The following is a 17,516-nucleotide window of genomic DNA, read 5'->3' as shown; positions in this document are numbered from 1 at the left end:
CACCTAGTTCATTGTCGCCCCTTGCTGGTCTCCCTCCTCACGTCAAACAGTTTCAATTGAATTCAAACAATAAGATAAACTATACACTTTGATTTATTATTCATTTATTAAATAATTTCAAGCAGGATACCATAAAAATGTGACGATTAAAGACACCAGTCTCTACCCTGATAGTGACTTTTTTAATCCACAGACATGTTTTGTCCAGAATATAGTGATATAAAACATTAAACTTTCATTAATCACTTACAAAGCCTAACTATCATCATCATCATCATCATCATTATTATTATTGGGTTTTTTTTACACACACTGGTTATGTTAGCTACTGGATATTTTTGTCATTGACGTCACGTTCTAAAAAAACTAAATAGACAAATTTTATATATTAAATGTTCAAACTCCTTCATGAAATAGCTTCAAATGTACACTCTCCAGCTGCATGTAAAATGTACACAAGGTTACAAAAACGCCCCCACTCTCCTGCTACAGTCGGAGGGACAAAAAATGATGAATCTTCCTCTGGACTCTGGTGTCTTCATGCTTCTTTAACCTCCTCTAAGGCCACTCCTCGATTTGGAATCTCATTAATGACCTTTAACTCTTTTTGTGACTTTGTTCTGTCATCCTTGGTGTCAGCTTTTGATTTTCCTTTCTTCTTTTTTCCATGTTTTTTTGTTGCCAGTTTTCCATCACATTTCTCCTTTTCTTCTCTTTCTGAATCTTTCTGCCTGAACGCTCATTGGTTTTTCAGTGAGTTGATGTGAGCGCAGATCTTGAGAGCTGGTCCCAGTTTGATGTTCATGCTGGTCATCAGGTGGTCCTCAGTCAGCAGCAGCAGAGCCTGACCGTCAATCTCCTGCAGACGGAAAGCCTCAGCCACGTCACTGCAGCCTGAAAAACATAAAGACCCGAACGTACTGTAAGTTCCAACATATAGGTCATCTTAAATGAACATTTTATTAGTGTTTTGTACTGATGGTGGGTGCTGGTGAGTGCAGCTCAGTAGAGTTACTCTTTGAAGTATCGTGAAGCAAAAGGTACTGGATGTCTGGATTTAGATCGGAGCGGTGTGATGCAAATTTGCGACAAAAGGCGTCAAGGTGTTAACAAAACTTATTTTAGCTGAAAGTGGGACCTGTTCATGAAGTTAAGAGAATTTCTGCAGTAGTTTTGTGGTGGCTTATAAGGACTCAAAAACATAAATTATTGAAATATGAATAAGATATGAATTGAAAGATATTCTCTTAATGAATTACCAAAAAGATGAAGCTTTGAGAAAATCCACTGCCCGGCTAAAATGAATTTAGTAATAAATGTATTTCACAATTGATATTAAATACAGCTGTTAACTGATTAAGGACGGCTACATAGGAGATGATTTTTCAAATCTTAACCAAGCTTAAAAAAACACGAGGATTGCAGATCGGGGAGGCGCTCACTTGATCAGGAGCAGTAAAATCATCGCCAGCCTAAGCTAACTAGCTTGTAAAACAAAGATACTTTATCATAAATATGTGGCTGATGGTTGAGCTTGTCTTCTTTATTTGTCTCTCATGTAATCAGGTTTTTGTTTTAAACAATGTTCAAAAAGTAAAGTCTAAATAATGTGAAATCTTCTCATTAAGGTCCCTTCACCAGCAGCTGTTTATTGTTTAATCCAGCTAGATGGTAGCGCACACAAATTGGCTGTCAGATTCCTCTAAACATGCATGATGTGATTTCCCTCCTAGGTTGACCAATGAAGACATTTAAATGTCTGCTCTGCAACCTTGTTAGTACTCCTAACCTGGATAATATGTCTCATCTTAAGTGATTTAGGTTTAAATTCTACCATCAGATTAAGGTCTAAATTAGAATATCCAAAGGGAACTTTCAGTTTGAAAGACCTGTAACAATTTGGAAAAAATATCATTTTTCTCACCATAAAACCATCTTTCTGCAGAGAACCTTTCAGATTGAGTTTGGGAATGTCACTCGAACTTTCCCAGTGTTTCTGTTCTCATCAGCATGTTTACGGTGATGTCACTCACTCACACTGAAAGTTTGTGGTTAAAAGTATGCACATGGGCACACTCAGCAGTTCATTTTCACGACTTGTGAAACACTTTATTGGATAAGGAGCCCCCTATCATCTGCTGACAATTAAAACGCTTCAATGTATTTATAAATCAAACAGACAACTTTGACAGAGGCTGCCAGTTTTCAAGAAACTCCACATGACATGTTGTCATGTGTGTGTGTGTGTGTGAGTGTATGTGTGCATGTGTGTGTGTTTGTGTGTTTGTGTGTCCTGTCTACCTGGCAGGGTGTGTATGAAGGCCGTCACTTCCTCCACGCTCCACTGGGAGGGGGCAGGTTTAAACGTGGTCGTGGGTGTGGAGGAGGAAGATGTCAGGGCTGGTGCAGACGCCCTTCTCCCTCTCCGGACCGCCCGGCGCTCCATCCTGGCTGTCATGGCAACAGCAGGATCCTCCTCTCCACCGTCGTCCTCTTCTTCATCTTCTTCCTCCTCCTCCTCTGCTCCTGCCTCCATGTCTTCCTCCTCTTCGTCCTCCTCTTCTTCATCTTCTGCAGCCGCTGCCTTCTCCTTTCCCTCCTTCTCTCGCCGACCGGCGCTCCACAGATCACGAGGCTAAAGGGATGCATGAGATCAAACAGGTGAGTAGGATGAAGGGGTTTCAAACTTAAACTTTAAATGAATGTGTTATTAATGCAACAATGTAAAACTATATTATTTCAAGTCATACACCTACATTAAATGTACAAAGGTGTTATTGACTAAATGTGCCTTAAATAATGCCTATAATAAATGTTTTTGATTTGGCAAATTGTGCATAATAGAATAGAAGTAGTAGAAAAAAATGGGTCCAGCAGTTAAAAAAAACAACTTGTTAGCCTTGATCAGTTTCTCTTTTGTTTTTGTTTGTGACAGCTCATGAAGAAAAAAGTTTGGAAGGTGAACCAACTTATTCTCCAAAATTCAAGATTTCATCTGTGTGAGTTTTAATTTCTTCATGTCCTCTTAACCCATGCAAACTACTAATTGTACATGTGTTAGCAGTTATCTTACATTATTTCCATAACTAATATTATACTGTGGGAAGTTGTTGATTATTTTTAAATCACTGACTGTATGAAGCCAAAGTGTTGGGAGGTGCTCCCCCTACTGGCTTCATATCTTTGTATTCTCAACTGTACATTTTTCTGAAAAGTGAAGTTTGAAAACAGTGAAAAATTATTATTTTAAAGAATTTCCTCAACTACATTGTGGAATCAATTTCCTGTGATACATATGCTGTGATATTTTAAGCAGATGAATAAAGGACGTAATAAAGAGTGTTATTTATGAGCTGTAAGGCCCTTTTTAAAAAATATTGAAATCAGTACTTCACAAAAAATACAAAAACTGACTTATTATACATAGATTAGGGGTAAGATGGCTTATTCTGTTAAAGTTACATTCTGTCAAGTAAATCCTTCTAGAAGACTTGGAAAAAAGGTAATGACTTACAAAAAAAGAGCAAGAGTGGGGAATGGCATGCGGGAAAGGAGCCCCAGGCCATAATCAAACCTGTGCTGTCCACTTGGAGGACAACAGCCTCGGTACATCGGGTACGCAAACCAACCACTAGGCCACTGCAGCCCCAAACTTAAAGACTTTTAACAGACAAATGTCTGACAGCTTCTCGATAGAGTGGAAGAGGAAAATAAGGGGACAGAAATTGCTGAGGCCCTTTCCACAGTTCAGGAGAACTGTGATGTCCCTTAACCTTGCAGCCATTTTTACTAGTTTGCAGCTTCCTGTTTGGTGCTTGCTCCTATTGGTTGTTGACAATGGTCATGTCATTGAACAACACCATGAGCATAAAACAAGCCTAAAGACCTGTGATAATGTTAAACATGTTTGATTGTATGACAACGCAAAGACGAGAAAAAGTGAACCTTAAAATAGATTTGTTTTATGACCACCTTATACCAAACAACTGACAACGTGTTTGGTATAAGTGTGTGTCAACCCTACCGAAACTCTCATGATTTGAATCAGACTGTGACTGGGACTTTGAAATCGCTTGATAAGCAGCTTGGTGTAAGGCTAGCATAAGCTAGCTCATTCTGTCAGAGCTAGCTAGCTCGGTCCAATTAGTAGCTAGTTTTAGATTCAAGTTTATCAGCTTTTTCCTATTCTCTTTTATCAAACGCTTTATTGTAAAAATAGCAGATACAGGGGTTTACATTTCAGTGAACTTTTTTTGTGTTGTGTAGGAGAATCAGGAAAGTAAGCTCCAAGGAAAGTGAGAGAGGTTTGTTCAGTTTGTGGTGATGTAAACAGGTGGTAAGTTCAGGTTCCTTACCAGCCGCAGCAACAGAGGCTTCCCAGGAACTGACTCCGCCCTGTTCAGAACTGGGCGTGGCCTCTCTGACCGACTGCCTGCGCTCAGAGCTCGCAATCGCTTCGTCAGACGAACGTTGAACCTGTCATTGAAAGATGAGAAGGGAGATATAGGACAGAGAGAGAGAGAGGAGAGCAGACCACAGATGAGGTGTTATTTCCTCCTTCTGATGCTTTGATCCACGCTCATATCTGCTGCTAACACCTGTGTGTGTTTTTTCATTGGCCACAAACCACATCCTGTCAGCACTGTGTTTCAGAAACACCACTACATCTCAGAAACAATGCCTGCAGGTCACACAGAACAACAGATGGCTTTTTGCATTCGAGCTAATGAACCAAGGTCTCACCCGCGTGCACAGGACGTGGAGCAGAAGCGTTTGGACCGCATGAAGTTGTGGGCGTGGCCTCTTTTCCCACAGAACTGACAGTGCAGCACAGTCCGGTCCCTGTGGGCCGACCCTGTAGGTATCAGACAAACACATTCACAGTGAACTTGATTTCAAAGTACGAGTTCATAAATTACAGAATTCAGAGCTGCAAAAGGAATCATTTTAGACAGTTTTGGTCTATTTAACTTAAATGAATCTCAAAAACATTATAGGCAAATATACTGTACTTTAAATATGTTTGAATCATTAATACAATTAAAGTAAAAATACAGTATTTTTCTGAAAAGAGCCCTGAGAGGCAAGGGAGATAAATATTTTAGTGAAAATCTTTTAAATCTGATCTCTAACTTCAAAACAAGAAAACAACATTTAATTAATTGAAATGTATAATCATGTCAAGTTATTCTTGATGTAGTTAAAAAATTCCATTTCCATTTGGCTGAGTTAAAATTAAAATAGCCATAATGCACACAATCAGAGCAGCACTGGATTGTCTACTTCTATTTCTATGCAGAAACACAAGTATAAATTTAACCTTACATTTTGAAAACAAAAAAAGCATTAATATAAAAAAATATATAAAAGAAGTCATTCTGGAGAATTTAAAGCTTGCTTACTGTTGCCGTGGTTGTCAACGTCTCCGGGCTCCTCCTCCTCGGACTCCGTGGAGTGTTCAGCTTTTGTCGCCGTGTCCGGCACAGGCGATGTTGCTTTCCCATTGGTCCCATTTACTTCCTGTGGTTTGGTCACCTGCTCTGGAACGAGGAGGGATGAACGGTTCACCTGCAAGATAAAAGGTATTTAAATATAGAAAAAAAATATTTTCTCCAAGTATGTTTTAACTAATTAGGCCCATACATGTTCTCTTCTTTTTGAGAGGGCATTTAGAGTTCTACAAACCTGAGCTTATGGTTCCTCTTTTGGGTTATAAAGGATTAAAAATATTCAAATGTTTTGGAATTGCTCCCATAGATTATTTCAGCAAAGGGCCTGTCTTTGATATCTGTGATTTTATTCTTTGGGATAAATGGGCCTGATCAAAGTGTGTCCTCTGATATGCTTCTCATAGATACTCAGTGTCTGACTGAACAACAGCGAGGATACCAAAAGCCATAGATCTTTAATCTTCTGAAAAGATCTGTTTTATAAGCCAGAACAACTGTTACATCATCGTTACTGACAACTCTACGTTTACCTCACAGAACACAGGAGCTGCTGGTCTACCAATGCCTTGAATACCTTAAGTATGGTTCATTGTGAAAATAATATTCTGAACACAAGGGTCTGGAGTTTCATCATTGAAAGTGCTCTGGTTTCCATTTGTAGTACATTTGTACTCTAAACAAAATACTTATTCTCCAAACGGTCACATAGCGACGTCACCGTGGCAAAATTCTACCCTCCAACCAATCGCAGCTGCCCCTTCGAGCCAGTCTTTCATCCTCCAGCAGATAACCCCACCCAACAGTTCAGGTCAGTGGTGAATGAGCAACTTGTGTTTGGCTTTGTCAACATCCGGCTGCTTTATTTTTAAACTCAAAATAAAGGCTGTTCCTGGTGAAATAAAAACATCTCAGCTGGGCTAAAAGTTCAACTTATTCTGAGCCAACTTATTTGCCCACAGAGATGATGTTGCAGCTAAAATTAAAATATTATTTTATTTAACTGGTGTCTGTTGCAGGAGCTTAAAAGGCAAAACAGCAACACTTTCATGCTGTGTTGTTTCACATATGTATATCTGTTGCAAAAAATGGGTTAAACATGTACACAAACAAAATATTAAATATTTAAATCACCTGACATACTGTATATACATTTTTTAAGTAGACTAAATAAAAAGTCTTCTATCATATTATATGACAGATTATACCTCACACTCTTAAAAGGCTAGTACCATTGCTTAGATTCTAAAGTCATGAATCAATAATAAACTGTCCTCCTTTTGTGTGCATGTGTGTGTCCTTACAGGAAACGGTTCCAGCCCTTCCTGGATGACAAATCCTTCCACCAGGTGGGTCAGAACCTGTCGTCCCTCAGGCCACGGCTTTGGCTCCCAGGGGCTGTTCAGGGATTGGCTGAAGCTGTCAGATTCGTCTTCCGATTGGCCGAGAGGCTCCGTCTCTGTTTCGGTTTCAGTAAGGTGCTGTGGGTCACCGACAGTTTTGTTGACCTTCTCAGCCTCGCGCTGCGATAGGCTTAGGTCAGTCGGGTGGGCGGTCTGAGCTGGGAGAAGGGGAGGAGGGTGCTCTGCTGATGGGGTGATGAAGGGCGAGGAGGGCGGAGACTGAGAGGAGAGGCTGGAGAGCGCTGGGAAGAGAGAGAGATGGTGAGGAGAGTCAGTGTGGACAGACACAACAACAACAGACACTTCTGTTCTTTATTGTTTAATAAGCTCTTCAGCTTTAATAATAGAAACATTTAAATCTCCAGCATGTGTGAGATTTGAGGCTGTCTAAACTCCAGACATTTTTAGATGAAGTTCTTACTGTGAAACTTTCCTGATGGCAGGACAGAGACTGCATGACTATATAAACTGCTGGTGGGCTTCTGCTTTGTTAGTTCATCTGTTTATTCTCCTGGCTGAATCTCTCCAAAAAAATATTGTATCTCAGCAAGAACATTCTCCTTGTAAAATAAAGATAATAAATAAATAAAATTAAAAAAAAACCCAACAATAATTGTACAGATAAGCAGAGTTGACGAGATCTTTAAGAAGAAGAAGTGGAAGAAATATCTCGACAGCAGCTTCTGTTTTTAGTAAGCATTATGAGAACAATCAATTCTTCTATTTGTCAATCAGGGAAATACTATTTTCTATACACCGAAGCGCCCTACAGTTTGCAAGAATATGCGTTTGACACAAGGAGAATCCCAGTATGACTCCAAAAACCACCAAACAATTCTTACATATAATTAAACATTGACTCAACTCTTGCAGAGTCTGCACATAACAGACACTAAGCTGTCCTTCTTTATCAGACAGAAAGGGGGGAAAGTAAGAGTCCATCAAGCTTTAGACTTTTAATTGTTGATGTGAAGAGCTGTGTTGAGTGCAATATCGCTCGTAACATGTGAAATGGAATGTATTGTTGGAATCACGATTGCCTTGATTTAACCGAACATTTCACATTTTTAAAAAGTCTGTCTGACCTGCAGCGTTGAGAGTTGCAGTTACCTGACTGGTTGTCGGACTGCGTTGACATGTTCTCACAGAAGTCCTCCTGGCTGACCGGCTGGAGGTCCCGGTGAGACTCTGGGAGCCTCTGACTGTGGACAGAGATCTCTGGGACTGGAGCTGGTACTGGTAGTGTCACTAGGGCTGGAACTGGAGCAGAAATTAAACCCTTGATGGGTTTCGGATCCACGCTGGAGTCTTTAACAGTGTCAGGCTTTGGAATTAGTTCAGTGTTCTGGTACAGACGGGGAACCTGGCTGTTTAGGTTCTCAGACTGGTCCATAGCAGTCTCTTTCTCCTCCTCCTCCATCTTTTTCTCCTTATCTCTTTCTACCATCGTTCTGACTCTCTCTCCTTCCTCCATCACTTCCATGTCTTCTTCCTCTTTGCCTCTTTCTACCTCCTGTATCCGTTTCAGACTGCTTGCTTCTTTCCCAGGGGAAAGCCGTGTTTTCTCCTCCTTCTCTTTCTCTCTTTGGTCGTCTTTCTGCACCTTTAGGTCTTTCCCAACACTCCCCTCCTCTCTGATTCCTTGTCTCCCTCCTCGTGCTCTCTCACTCTCCTTCGTCTCTCCTTTCTGAGTTAGAGTTTGTGTTAAAGGACCCGCCTGACTCGGAGGGGACGCTGGACTCAGGAGGGATGGAGGCGAGGAAAGAGGAGAGGTGTTTTTTGGCAACGCTGGGTTTAGAGGAAGCGGAAGCAAGTCTTCAACACTCAGAGTCCTCTTTGATTGGCCGGACTGCTCCAGGGACTCTACGATTGGAGGTGAAGACTGCACAGTGTGGTTGTAGGTGCCGGACTGAGTCTGGCGGCCCGAGGAGAGGGCGATGATTTGCAGCTGCCTCGCTGCAGAAGGTGAGCGTTCAAATTGGGAAGAAACAGGCATCGGGTTTGTTACTGACGAGCTGTGCTGTGATTGGCCGGGCCTGAGCATAGTTTGAGTTAACGGACAGCTCTTGAGCCCGGACAGCGGCCTGTGGATGGAGGAGGACTGGCTGGAAGGGGCAGCTGCGATCGGTTGGAGGGTTGAGTTTTGCCGCGGTGACGTCGCTCTGTGGCCGTTTGGAGAGTGAAGTCTGGGTCTCAGAGGGACGGCTCGGACTGGAGAATAAAGAGCTGAGTAAATAGAGAGGAAGAGGATGACAGGAGCATATTTAAGAAGGAAGAAAACAGAATATAACTATAATCCTGTTGATTTTTAGAACTGACGCACCCTTTGTACATTATTTGTTTTTTATAATCCTCTATATTTGACATTTTTTAAATTCTATTTTAAGTGCAGATTTTGAACTTTGATGTGATTCTCGTAAAAAATTAAACAAGATTGCTACCTGATTGATACCGAAAATAGAAGTCCTGGGCACTCATCATTTGGTACTTTTTTCTTTTTAAACACCAAAAATTTCAGGCTGCTCCAGCACACTTTCTAAAATGTGCAAATGCATTGGGCGCTGCCTGTATTTGTACAATTAAGACGGGGTGCTCAAGTTAACTTACAATTTTTCAATGGACACAATCTTCTCCTTCTACTTCATAAGTCTTAATAAACAACCCTCACACAGCGCTGTGTGAGAGTTGTAATGTAAGTTTTGCTCCTTTTTGAGAATCTGAAATGACTTAAGAAACGTCAGTACGAAACGACCAACGCAGAAAAGAAGAATCGAACATTTAAACGTTTTGACAACTTTATAATCATCTACAGTTGGTTGCCACATAGATTTTTTTTGCCACTGGTTTTGCCTCTCAGGGTAAACTACCAGCCTACCTACACTAATGGCTTCATAGGTAGAGCATTTAACATCAAGTTTACAGATAAAAAAAGACTTTTTTTGTTCGTAAATTTACGTCATCAATGAAATTAGCAGTCGATATTTGTAACCCTGCAGGTTTATCATGTTGAGTAAATTTTAATACTGACCCAGAATGAAGCCCAGACGATGATTACAGTCTTGCCATTATGACAAGTTAATCTTTAAGGACCTACTTGGCGGGGGGACGGAGAGGTGGCGGTTGGGCGTGGTCGTGTTCTCGGTTGCCGTGGTGCTGGGCTGCGGTCGCGGCCTGAGAGGGGGGAACAAGGGGGCGTGAGGGCGAGAGAGGGGAGGAGGCGCTGAGGAGGGCGGCTTCAGGCGAAGGGAGGGAGGGATGGTGAGGGCCCCGGGGGGAGGAGGCCTCAGGGTGAGACTCTGGAGCTGGTGAGGAGAGAATGGAAGATACAGAGAGATGATCATTAAGAGCTCAGAAAAACATTGTAGGTTTTCAGATAGAAATCCAACATTCACACAAGAAAAGTGGCATTGCTTGACTGCTCACCTGAGCGGAGGCAGGGTTAGAGGAAGTAGGGGAGGAGGAGGTGGAGGAGGAAGAAGAGGAGGACAGGGCAGGTCGCATAGAAGATGTAAGAATCAGCTGCAGCAGGAAAAGTAGAGAGAGGAAAAAAGTAGTGTGTAAAAACAGGAGGAAATAAAAAATTGAGAGCAGGAAGTTGGCGAGGTGAGAGGGCTTCCCAATGGATATGGAGAGTCAGATCTGTTGACCGAATAATTCACTCTTTATCTATCCTATCCTCCATTATCAGGACTCAATTCACTCCCTTTCCTACCTCTTTTCTTCAAACGTCTCCCTGTCATTAACTTGTACTGTGTGTCATCCTAAAGTCAGATTTGTTTGATAAACGGCAGGCAGAGTAAAACACATTAATTCATCTTATAACCAAACAATCGCCAAGAAATATGTTGATATGTTGTTGTGAATGTAAACCCTGTCTGACATCCTGTTTGTGATTCTCTGCTCAAAGTTCATTGGTTCCTGCTGAATCTGTGGATCTTAAGAAAGAAAACGGATTCAATTTAATAAAAATTTAGGAAAATGATTTACTTAAACAGCTGACAACTGTAAAATGTATGTATCTAACATGAGAAAACTACACTGGAGTGTGTTTGTATTTCCTGAATACCTTGAATGCTTCATTACTCAGATTTTGCATCCCCCCCCACCTCTGTGTACTTTAAAAATACTGGTTATCTCCCTGAGCAATAGACATATGTGCATGTATGTTGATGTGGTTTGTGTGTATTTTCATGTTTACCATCTGAGCTCTGAGCAGCACCTGGTCTTGGCCAGACCCTTTGAGACCTTTCCCCAGGAGCAAGGTCTGCTGGGATACCCTATGCCTGACGGGGGACGGGCTCTGGTTGGCTCGCACAAGGCCAGGTGTGCCCACAGGATGAGTCTGTGATACCTGGGAGAGGAGAGGAGAGGAGTACAGAGGACAAGTGGGGGGAGGAGAGGAGAAGTGAGGAGAGAAGCAATCATGGAGAGCTTCAGCGCAAAAACATCCTTGTTAGCTTTTCCCGGAAAAAGCACTACAGACGTGTGTGTCCGAGCATGTGTTTGTACAACGGGTTCAAACCCCAAAAAAGGATAATAAGGAAATGTAGCTGATTAAGTGAAATGCACTTTGAAAAATATATTCAATCATAAATTTATTCATAAACTTTTAAATTGTTACAAATTATTTCAGCAGGATAAATAGGAAGTATGATTGGGTCTGATAGCCTTTAACTATGTGGAAATAACTTTATTATGTGGCCAAATAAATGTATTGAGTTGATTGAATAGTCTGTGGGAATATAGAACAGCGCCTTATGTATGTGGAGCTCCACCTGTGTTGTGCTCTCTTGCACTTTTGCAAAGCTGTAACACAATTTGAATTAACAGACTGGGACACCAAGATAATGCTGTTATGGAACTGCAAAACGTAAACAGCTTGTAACTGCATATCTTCACCTAATAATTCTTATAGTTTCCATAGATATATTCCCTAAGCCGAAGATCTTTTCTGCCCATTGAGAACATTTCAAGATGAAAATAAAAGCACTCTTAAGCCAATTTAAAGCCATACACACAATCCTGTCCAGACAGGTTATGTTGAGTTTAAATTAAACAATAGTGATTAATCTGATCCTTTCTTTTACCTGTCGGCCAGGTGGGTTGGCTGGTGTGTGAAAGGGCTTGATGGGTGTGGAGGTCGACGTGGAAACAGGCCTTGTGTTCCCGTTGATCAGGCTCGTGGATGTCTTGGTTGCCATGACAGTGCTGTTGTGTGTAGCAGATGAAGAAGAAGAAGAGGAGGAGGAGGAGGAGAGGAGTGACGAGGTGGTGCTGGCTACAACAGCAGAGGAAGAGGAGGAGGAAGGAGGGAGAAAAGAGGAGGAAGAAGATGTTTTGGAGACACCCGCTGGGGAGGGTAGGATTGGGCGAGAGTACGTGCGGAGGGCGGGAGTGGCCGTGGAGGTGAGTTTAGGTGGAGCGGGGACGAGGATGTGTGGAGACGGCGCTGATGCTGCCTTTGGGATGTGAGCTGCGGTGATGGTGGGAGCAGGGGTGAGAGGGGGAGGAGGAGAGGAGGTGGTTGGCGTCAGCGTGGGAGTGGGGGAGTCCAGGAGCATTGGGTTGGGGGTCAGGCGGGGAGGGGTGGGAGTTGTAGGGGTGGAGGGGTCAGCCGTGGTGGAGGATGTCGAAAGGTTGCTTCCATTGGTGGTCTCGCAGTGTTCTGATTGGTTCTGACGAAGTGGCTCCCGGTCCATCATTCAACCCTGTAGCACACTGGAAGAAACAGACAAAATCAGAACAGTACACTTTAATATGTTTTTTTAAGCAACAACAATATCAACAATATGTGTCTTTCAATGGCTAGGCCAAATATCTGAAAATTATTTTTATCCTGAAAATAATTATTAAATAATTCAGGGAAGAAAAGACTTTGTTAAACTCAACTGTGTAAAAAAATGGACAACAACCCTCTCAAAGTGAAGCCAAAACATGTGCAGTTCTCCCTACTGAAGGGCTGCATTATAGGCCATGAGCTCCGACTCCTCTGTGGTAACAGATGGGACATGGGTCATACTATTAAACCAAAATACAGGGGGTCACTCATGACCTGGTGCACACACCCCATGCATGGAGGCTGTGGTCTTATGCTGCCCGGGTTCAAATCTGATCTGTGGCTCCTTTCCTGCATGTTGTTCCTAACTCTCTTTCTCCACTCTCCTTTCTCTTAAATAAAAGGCATAAAAGCCCCCAAAATATATCTTCAAAAAAATAAAATAAAAGCAATATTTTCTCAAAAACTGTTTCTGTCTTTAAAGTTAGGTCTTATCACACTGATTTATGGTCAACTATTTATTTTTCTTGCTTTGATGAGTTATCTGATGCGATTACATCATGATTGACAGCTCTGTTAAAAAATGCGGCCCCCTGCGTTGCTGAGTGTGCTGGGTTATCAGAGTGGAGGGGAAACGTTTCAAACATAACACGTGAGTCGTTGAACCTTCCATATGTATGTCTGTGCCTGTTTCATACCTACAGCAGAATCTTTTCTGCTGTGTACTGTACCCACCTGAGCGACCATTGACCTTTATCTGTTAGTTAAATGTTTGTTGTGGGTAGCAGGAGGGAGGGGATGTCAACATTGCATCTCCAACAGCCATAGTCGCTCCTGTGCAATATGCCAGCGCCGGTCTAGGGTGTATTTCCGATCTTTTTTTTTCTTTATATACAGTCCTGACTCCTGACATGAAGACACAGTGAGTGACCTTGAATTTTGACCGACAGAAATGTAATTTATCAAAGCCAACTGTCATAGTGCTTATCAACCTGTCCTGACAACAATCTAGTTTCCAACTATGGCGTCCCATACAGGGAGGAAACGGACACATCAGTCCTCCCACCAGTCCCCTTCATGCCTCCATTCTGTGTCATGTTTAGTGATGGTAAAAAAAAAAAAAAAAAAAAGTACAGACAATCGCCAGTATGCAAATCCATCGCTCTCAACAGTAAACCACTAAATTTCTTTAGACTCCACCTCCAGTCTGATAATAATCAACAGAATCAGCCCCTTGGGTCTCCCTCGTAGAGCTGTACAGTTAAACACCTGTACAGGTCTTATTTTATCATCTTCTGCGTGGAATCAACAGTCAGTGTGGGTAATGTACAAACTGACCTCTTTACGACGTTGCTCTGAACCTTTTTAAAACAACATACAGTCATGAAGCCTCTTATGAGTTAATTTTGTCGACAAAAAAAAAAAAAGAGTTCATCATTGTCACCCTGTCAAAATTTAAATGGACAAAAGATCAATGTTTCAAAATAAATATACTGTTCCTGACATTGTGATGTTTTTATCGTACTTTCCAGGCTGAAAAGAAGATGGCCCTTATTTCAACTTGTTTTCTATTAGTAATATTCTGACTGAGAATACTCACGGCATTAATTACAGTATTTTCAAGAGCCAAGACTAAAAGCCTTTGACATAATTAAAGGAGCATGTTTGTATCAGAACTCCAGGACTAGAAAAACAATGAGTGAAGACAGTTCGGCGAGGCTTTTATGACCAGCTTTAGCGACAACAACGAGATGACTTTTGAGCTGGAAAACTAAAAAAAAAATCTTTTTTGAATTTATTCCAACAGTGGATGTCTCAAGCCAAAGCAATTCCCTTTGTAAATTCAGTTTTTATATAGCATATAAAAACGTTGACAAAATATCTGCAGAGAAGGACAAAGATGATGAGAAAAGCTCCTGCCCATGTTCTGACTTTATGCTGACATATTTACTGAATCACACAATATTCAGTCAAAATAAAGCAAAGTTAGAATGGTCCAGAATTTGTCAGTGTTGGAGAACATGTACACCTGCTCCAAACTCCTTTTTCCTAAGTGGTTGAACCAAAATGTTAATTATTTAGCAGTGTATTTTTTAAACAAGTAAGGGAAACTTTTACATTTGAAGACCACCGACTGTACTTGGTTCTCTGCTGACTGACACGTGACACCATCACTATCAATTTCAGCTGTGTTTTGCATTAGAGCCATGGCAGCGTATACGTGACCTGACACAGCAGAGACAAGCAAAAACCATACTAAAGGGACTCACAGATTGAGTGTTCTGCTCATCTCTGAATTCATCATGAAAGCAGACTTTCATTTTATCTTCTGAAGCCTGTGGTAAAATCCACAAATTACCTCTGAGATTAATAAATTGTATGCCCTGTGTGCACAACAATGGTTACTCATAATAAGCGTTGTTATGACAGATCAACAGGTTGATTTATAAATATATAATTATGTTAATATATAAAGCACATAAAACACATTATTCTACACACAGGGCAAATCATCCATTTAATCTCAGAGTTCATTTAGGGTTTTCTTCTGACTGTGAGGTTTTGTCTGCAAGTATTATCACTATAATCTTGTATTTCGAAGCAAAATAAATAGAAAATCCTCACAAAAAAACAGTAAACATATAAAACGATTATTTGTTTCAGTTGCTTTTTCTTCAGCATTGATCATTTGTTTTCCTGTATGACAGAATTAATATAAACGATATTTTGATTTTAGATGTGACTAAATACATCATTTTTTTTCATCCAATGAAAATTCTGTTCATCAAGAACACTGTTAAGAGATCAAATGGCAAATTCATCTTTCCGCAAATAACTGATTTTAAAACATTGCAAAAATATTGAATGTAAAAATCACAAATCATCACATTTGACCAACGAATTTTTCATATCTGCTAAAATAAACCTCTGAGAAATAAAATTTAAAAAAAGCTTCCCAACTATTTCTGTGGATAAATACATCAATTGTATCAGCTGTAGATCTATGTGTACATATCTGTCCAGTCATGATCAACAGAACATGAGTGTAAGGCTCCCCATGCGTTTTGATAACTGCTCATATGCATTCGGTGATCTTCACGGTGAATCTGCCACACATAACGCAAGCTGATTTAAATGTGTATTTGATAATGTGTTTCTGAAGGCTGAACTTAGCTAATTTAACGCAACATCACCACGCAAGCAGGTGCCACTCCACACACAGCGGGCTGATGCTGACATCTGGCCCGCAGCCTATTAACTGTGCTAACCAGCTTCACCTATTTCATGCAGACCAAAACTATGACAGCAATGAGTCACTATGCATATCGGTGACAGTTAGGCCAGAGATCATGCATGTGACTATCAAAAAAAAAAGATGGAGACAGGCCTCACAGTGGAGAAGTCTTACGATAAAAACATTTGGGCACACTGTCATGTCCCCACGCTGCGTAAAGATCTTTCCGTCACCTACCGCCCGTTGTCCGCGTCGTCTTGCAGCTTATTCCCGCTTTCGTCCGGCCGAGAGAGACCGCATGTTTATAAAGTCTGTTGCTGTTATCTGATGAACGGCTCTGGGCTTCGACAGGCAGAAATGGGCGTGTTTGAGGCTTCACTTCCTCGTCTGACAGCGCAGGAGCTTGCTGCCGAGCAGTGCGCGTCACGCTCCCCCCCCCGGATAATAATCTTAGCAGCCTCACCTCTGATTATCTGCGTTTATCCCCCTCAAAGAGACAAAAACGCAAAATGACAATGCCAGACAGGCCCTTGTGATATGCATGGGCTTGTGTGTGTGTGTGTGTGTGTGTGTGTGTGTGTGTGTGTGTGTATGTGTGTGTCTGTGTGTGTCGCACTTTGATTATGGTCTCAGCACAGCTCGGGGCTTTTCCCGCGGAGCTGTCTGTAAATCCAGCATCCTGAGCGGTTACGCTGCCAGCCGGTTCCCCGGTGAAGCTCCAGGGTCACACCTGTCGGCTCTGTGTGGGGGAATCGGCCCGGCTCAGGGCCCCAGTGTAGTGGCTGCGAGGGGCCTGCTTAGTCCGCTGTTGGAGAAACGCAATGGAAGGCAGATTTCACAGAGAGGCAGAGGCGAGACAGCACCACTCAGAGCTCAGGAGGACCGAGAGGACTCGTGCACACAGCCAGGCTGCAGCATGCACATTGTACAAGGTTAAGCAGTAGAAAAGCAGGTTTGTTCTGTACTGTGGTGGGGGAAAAAAGTATTCAGATCAAAGAATGAGTCCTGCATTGAACGATTGAATTATTGAAAACTACTAAATAGGGAAGACAGGGGCCAACATTTTTGTAATACACTTATTTAAAAGACCATATTCAATGACCGATTAAAATGAAACTAAATTGTCCACTAATTAACCAAAGCATTTAAAGATGATGAAATATAATCTATGTTTATGATCAATGGACAACTCAAAATTGCCACTTATCCAAACCCTGAGTTCAGTTATAACAGGACTGACCAGGGACAGATACAGTAATAATGAAGATCCCTTTTTTTCCATCTTCAATTAATAACGTTTATTTGATATTACACTTTAAACAGGACGAGGTCACAATATACAATTACATTAATTACAACAATAAAAATCATCATAGATTGAAATTACATCTGATCACATCCAAGTGTGGTCAAAAGCCAGTTTGAAAAGGTGATCGCTTTTTAAACGCATTAGAAGGTGCAGAGGAAGAGAGTTTTAAAGATTCAAAGTCAGCTATAATCATATCAAATTAATACTACTTTAAAGCTCTCAATTTACTACAATAATACTTTAAAGGCAAGGTCATTTTCTCCAGATACCCTTTATAAGATGTTGGTTTGAAAATGTATTCACGCCCTGACAGACATTAATACTGTGCTCAGAAAAAGGAACAAAG

General features: G+C 41.4%; 1 protein-coding gene and 1 long non-coding RNA gene across 6 annotated transcripts; one reads left to right on the top strand and one right to left on the bottom strand.

The window, feature by feature from the left end:
• Positions 1-87: 87 nt before the first annotated feature.
• LOC306835059 (polyhomeotic homolog 3) lies at positions 88-16,762 on the bottom strand. 5 transcript variants are annotated; one of them, XM_079361457.1, is made up of 12 exons: positions 16,478-16,762; positions 11,938-12,568; positions 11,049-11,201; positions 10,274-10,369; positions 9,945-10,152; positions 7,961-9,076; positions 6,752-7,092; positions 5,403-5,568; positions 4,744-4,855; positions 4,356-4,476; positions 2,302-2,635; positions 88-894 (listed from the first exon to the last, which is right to left on the bottom strand). In XM_079361457.1, exons 2-12 carry the CDS (start codon positions 12,550-12,552, stop codon positions 740-742), a joined length of 3,417 nt encoding a protein of 1,138 aa, XP_079217583.1. In that variant the 5' UTR covers positions 12,553-12,568; positions 16,478-16,762; the 3' UTR covers positions 88-739. The 5 variants fall into 5 exon arrangements, with proteins under 5 accessions (XP_079217583.1, XP_079217582.1, XP_079217585.1 ...); XM_079361456.1 differs by lacking the exon at positions 16,478-16,762 and adding an exon at positions 16,099-16,466; XM_079361459.1 differs by lacking the exon at positions 16,478-16,762 and adding an exon at positions 16,099-16,466 and having other exon boundaries at positions 7,961-9,061.
• Positions 5,985-6,839, top strand: LOC306835061. The gene is made up of 3 exons (XR_013780565.1): positions 5,985-6,029; positions 6,160-6,287; positions 6,754-6,839. It is a non-coding gene; the product is annotated as an uncharacterized lncRNA (long non-coding RNA).
• Positions 16,763-17,516: the final 754 nt, after the last annotated feature.

The sequence above is a fragment of the Symphodus melops genome (assembly GCF_947650265.1).
Source record: "Symphodus melops genome assembly, chromosome: 14".
Taxonomy (NCBI): domain Eukaryota; kingdom Metazoa; phylum Chordata; class Actinopteri; order Labriformes; family Labridae; genus Symphodus; species Symphodus melops.
The sequence above is the reverse complement of the archived record's forward strand: the minus strand, read 5'-3'. Positions and strand labels throughout refer to the sequence as shown.

What these genes read in the sequence shown, in the direction of transcription:
- LOC306835059 (XM_079361457.1), bottom strand. Translation starts at nt 12,552, where the DNA reads ATGATGGACCGGGAGCCACTTCGTCAGAACCAATCAGAACACTGCGAG. An exon ending in CCTCTCCGTCCCCCCGCCAA is followed by an intron (nt 9,077 to 9,944) that starts GTAGGTCCTTAA and finishes CTATTTACTCAG; the next exon opens with CTCTTTATTCTCCAGTCCGA. An exon ending in TCCACGTCCTGTGCACGCGG is followed by an intron (nt 4,477 to 4,743) that starts GTGAGACCTTGG and finishes TTTCAATGACAG; the next exon opens with GTTCAACGTTCGTCTGACGA.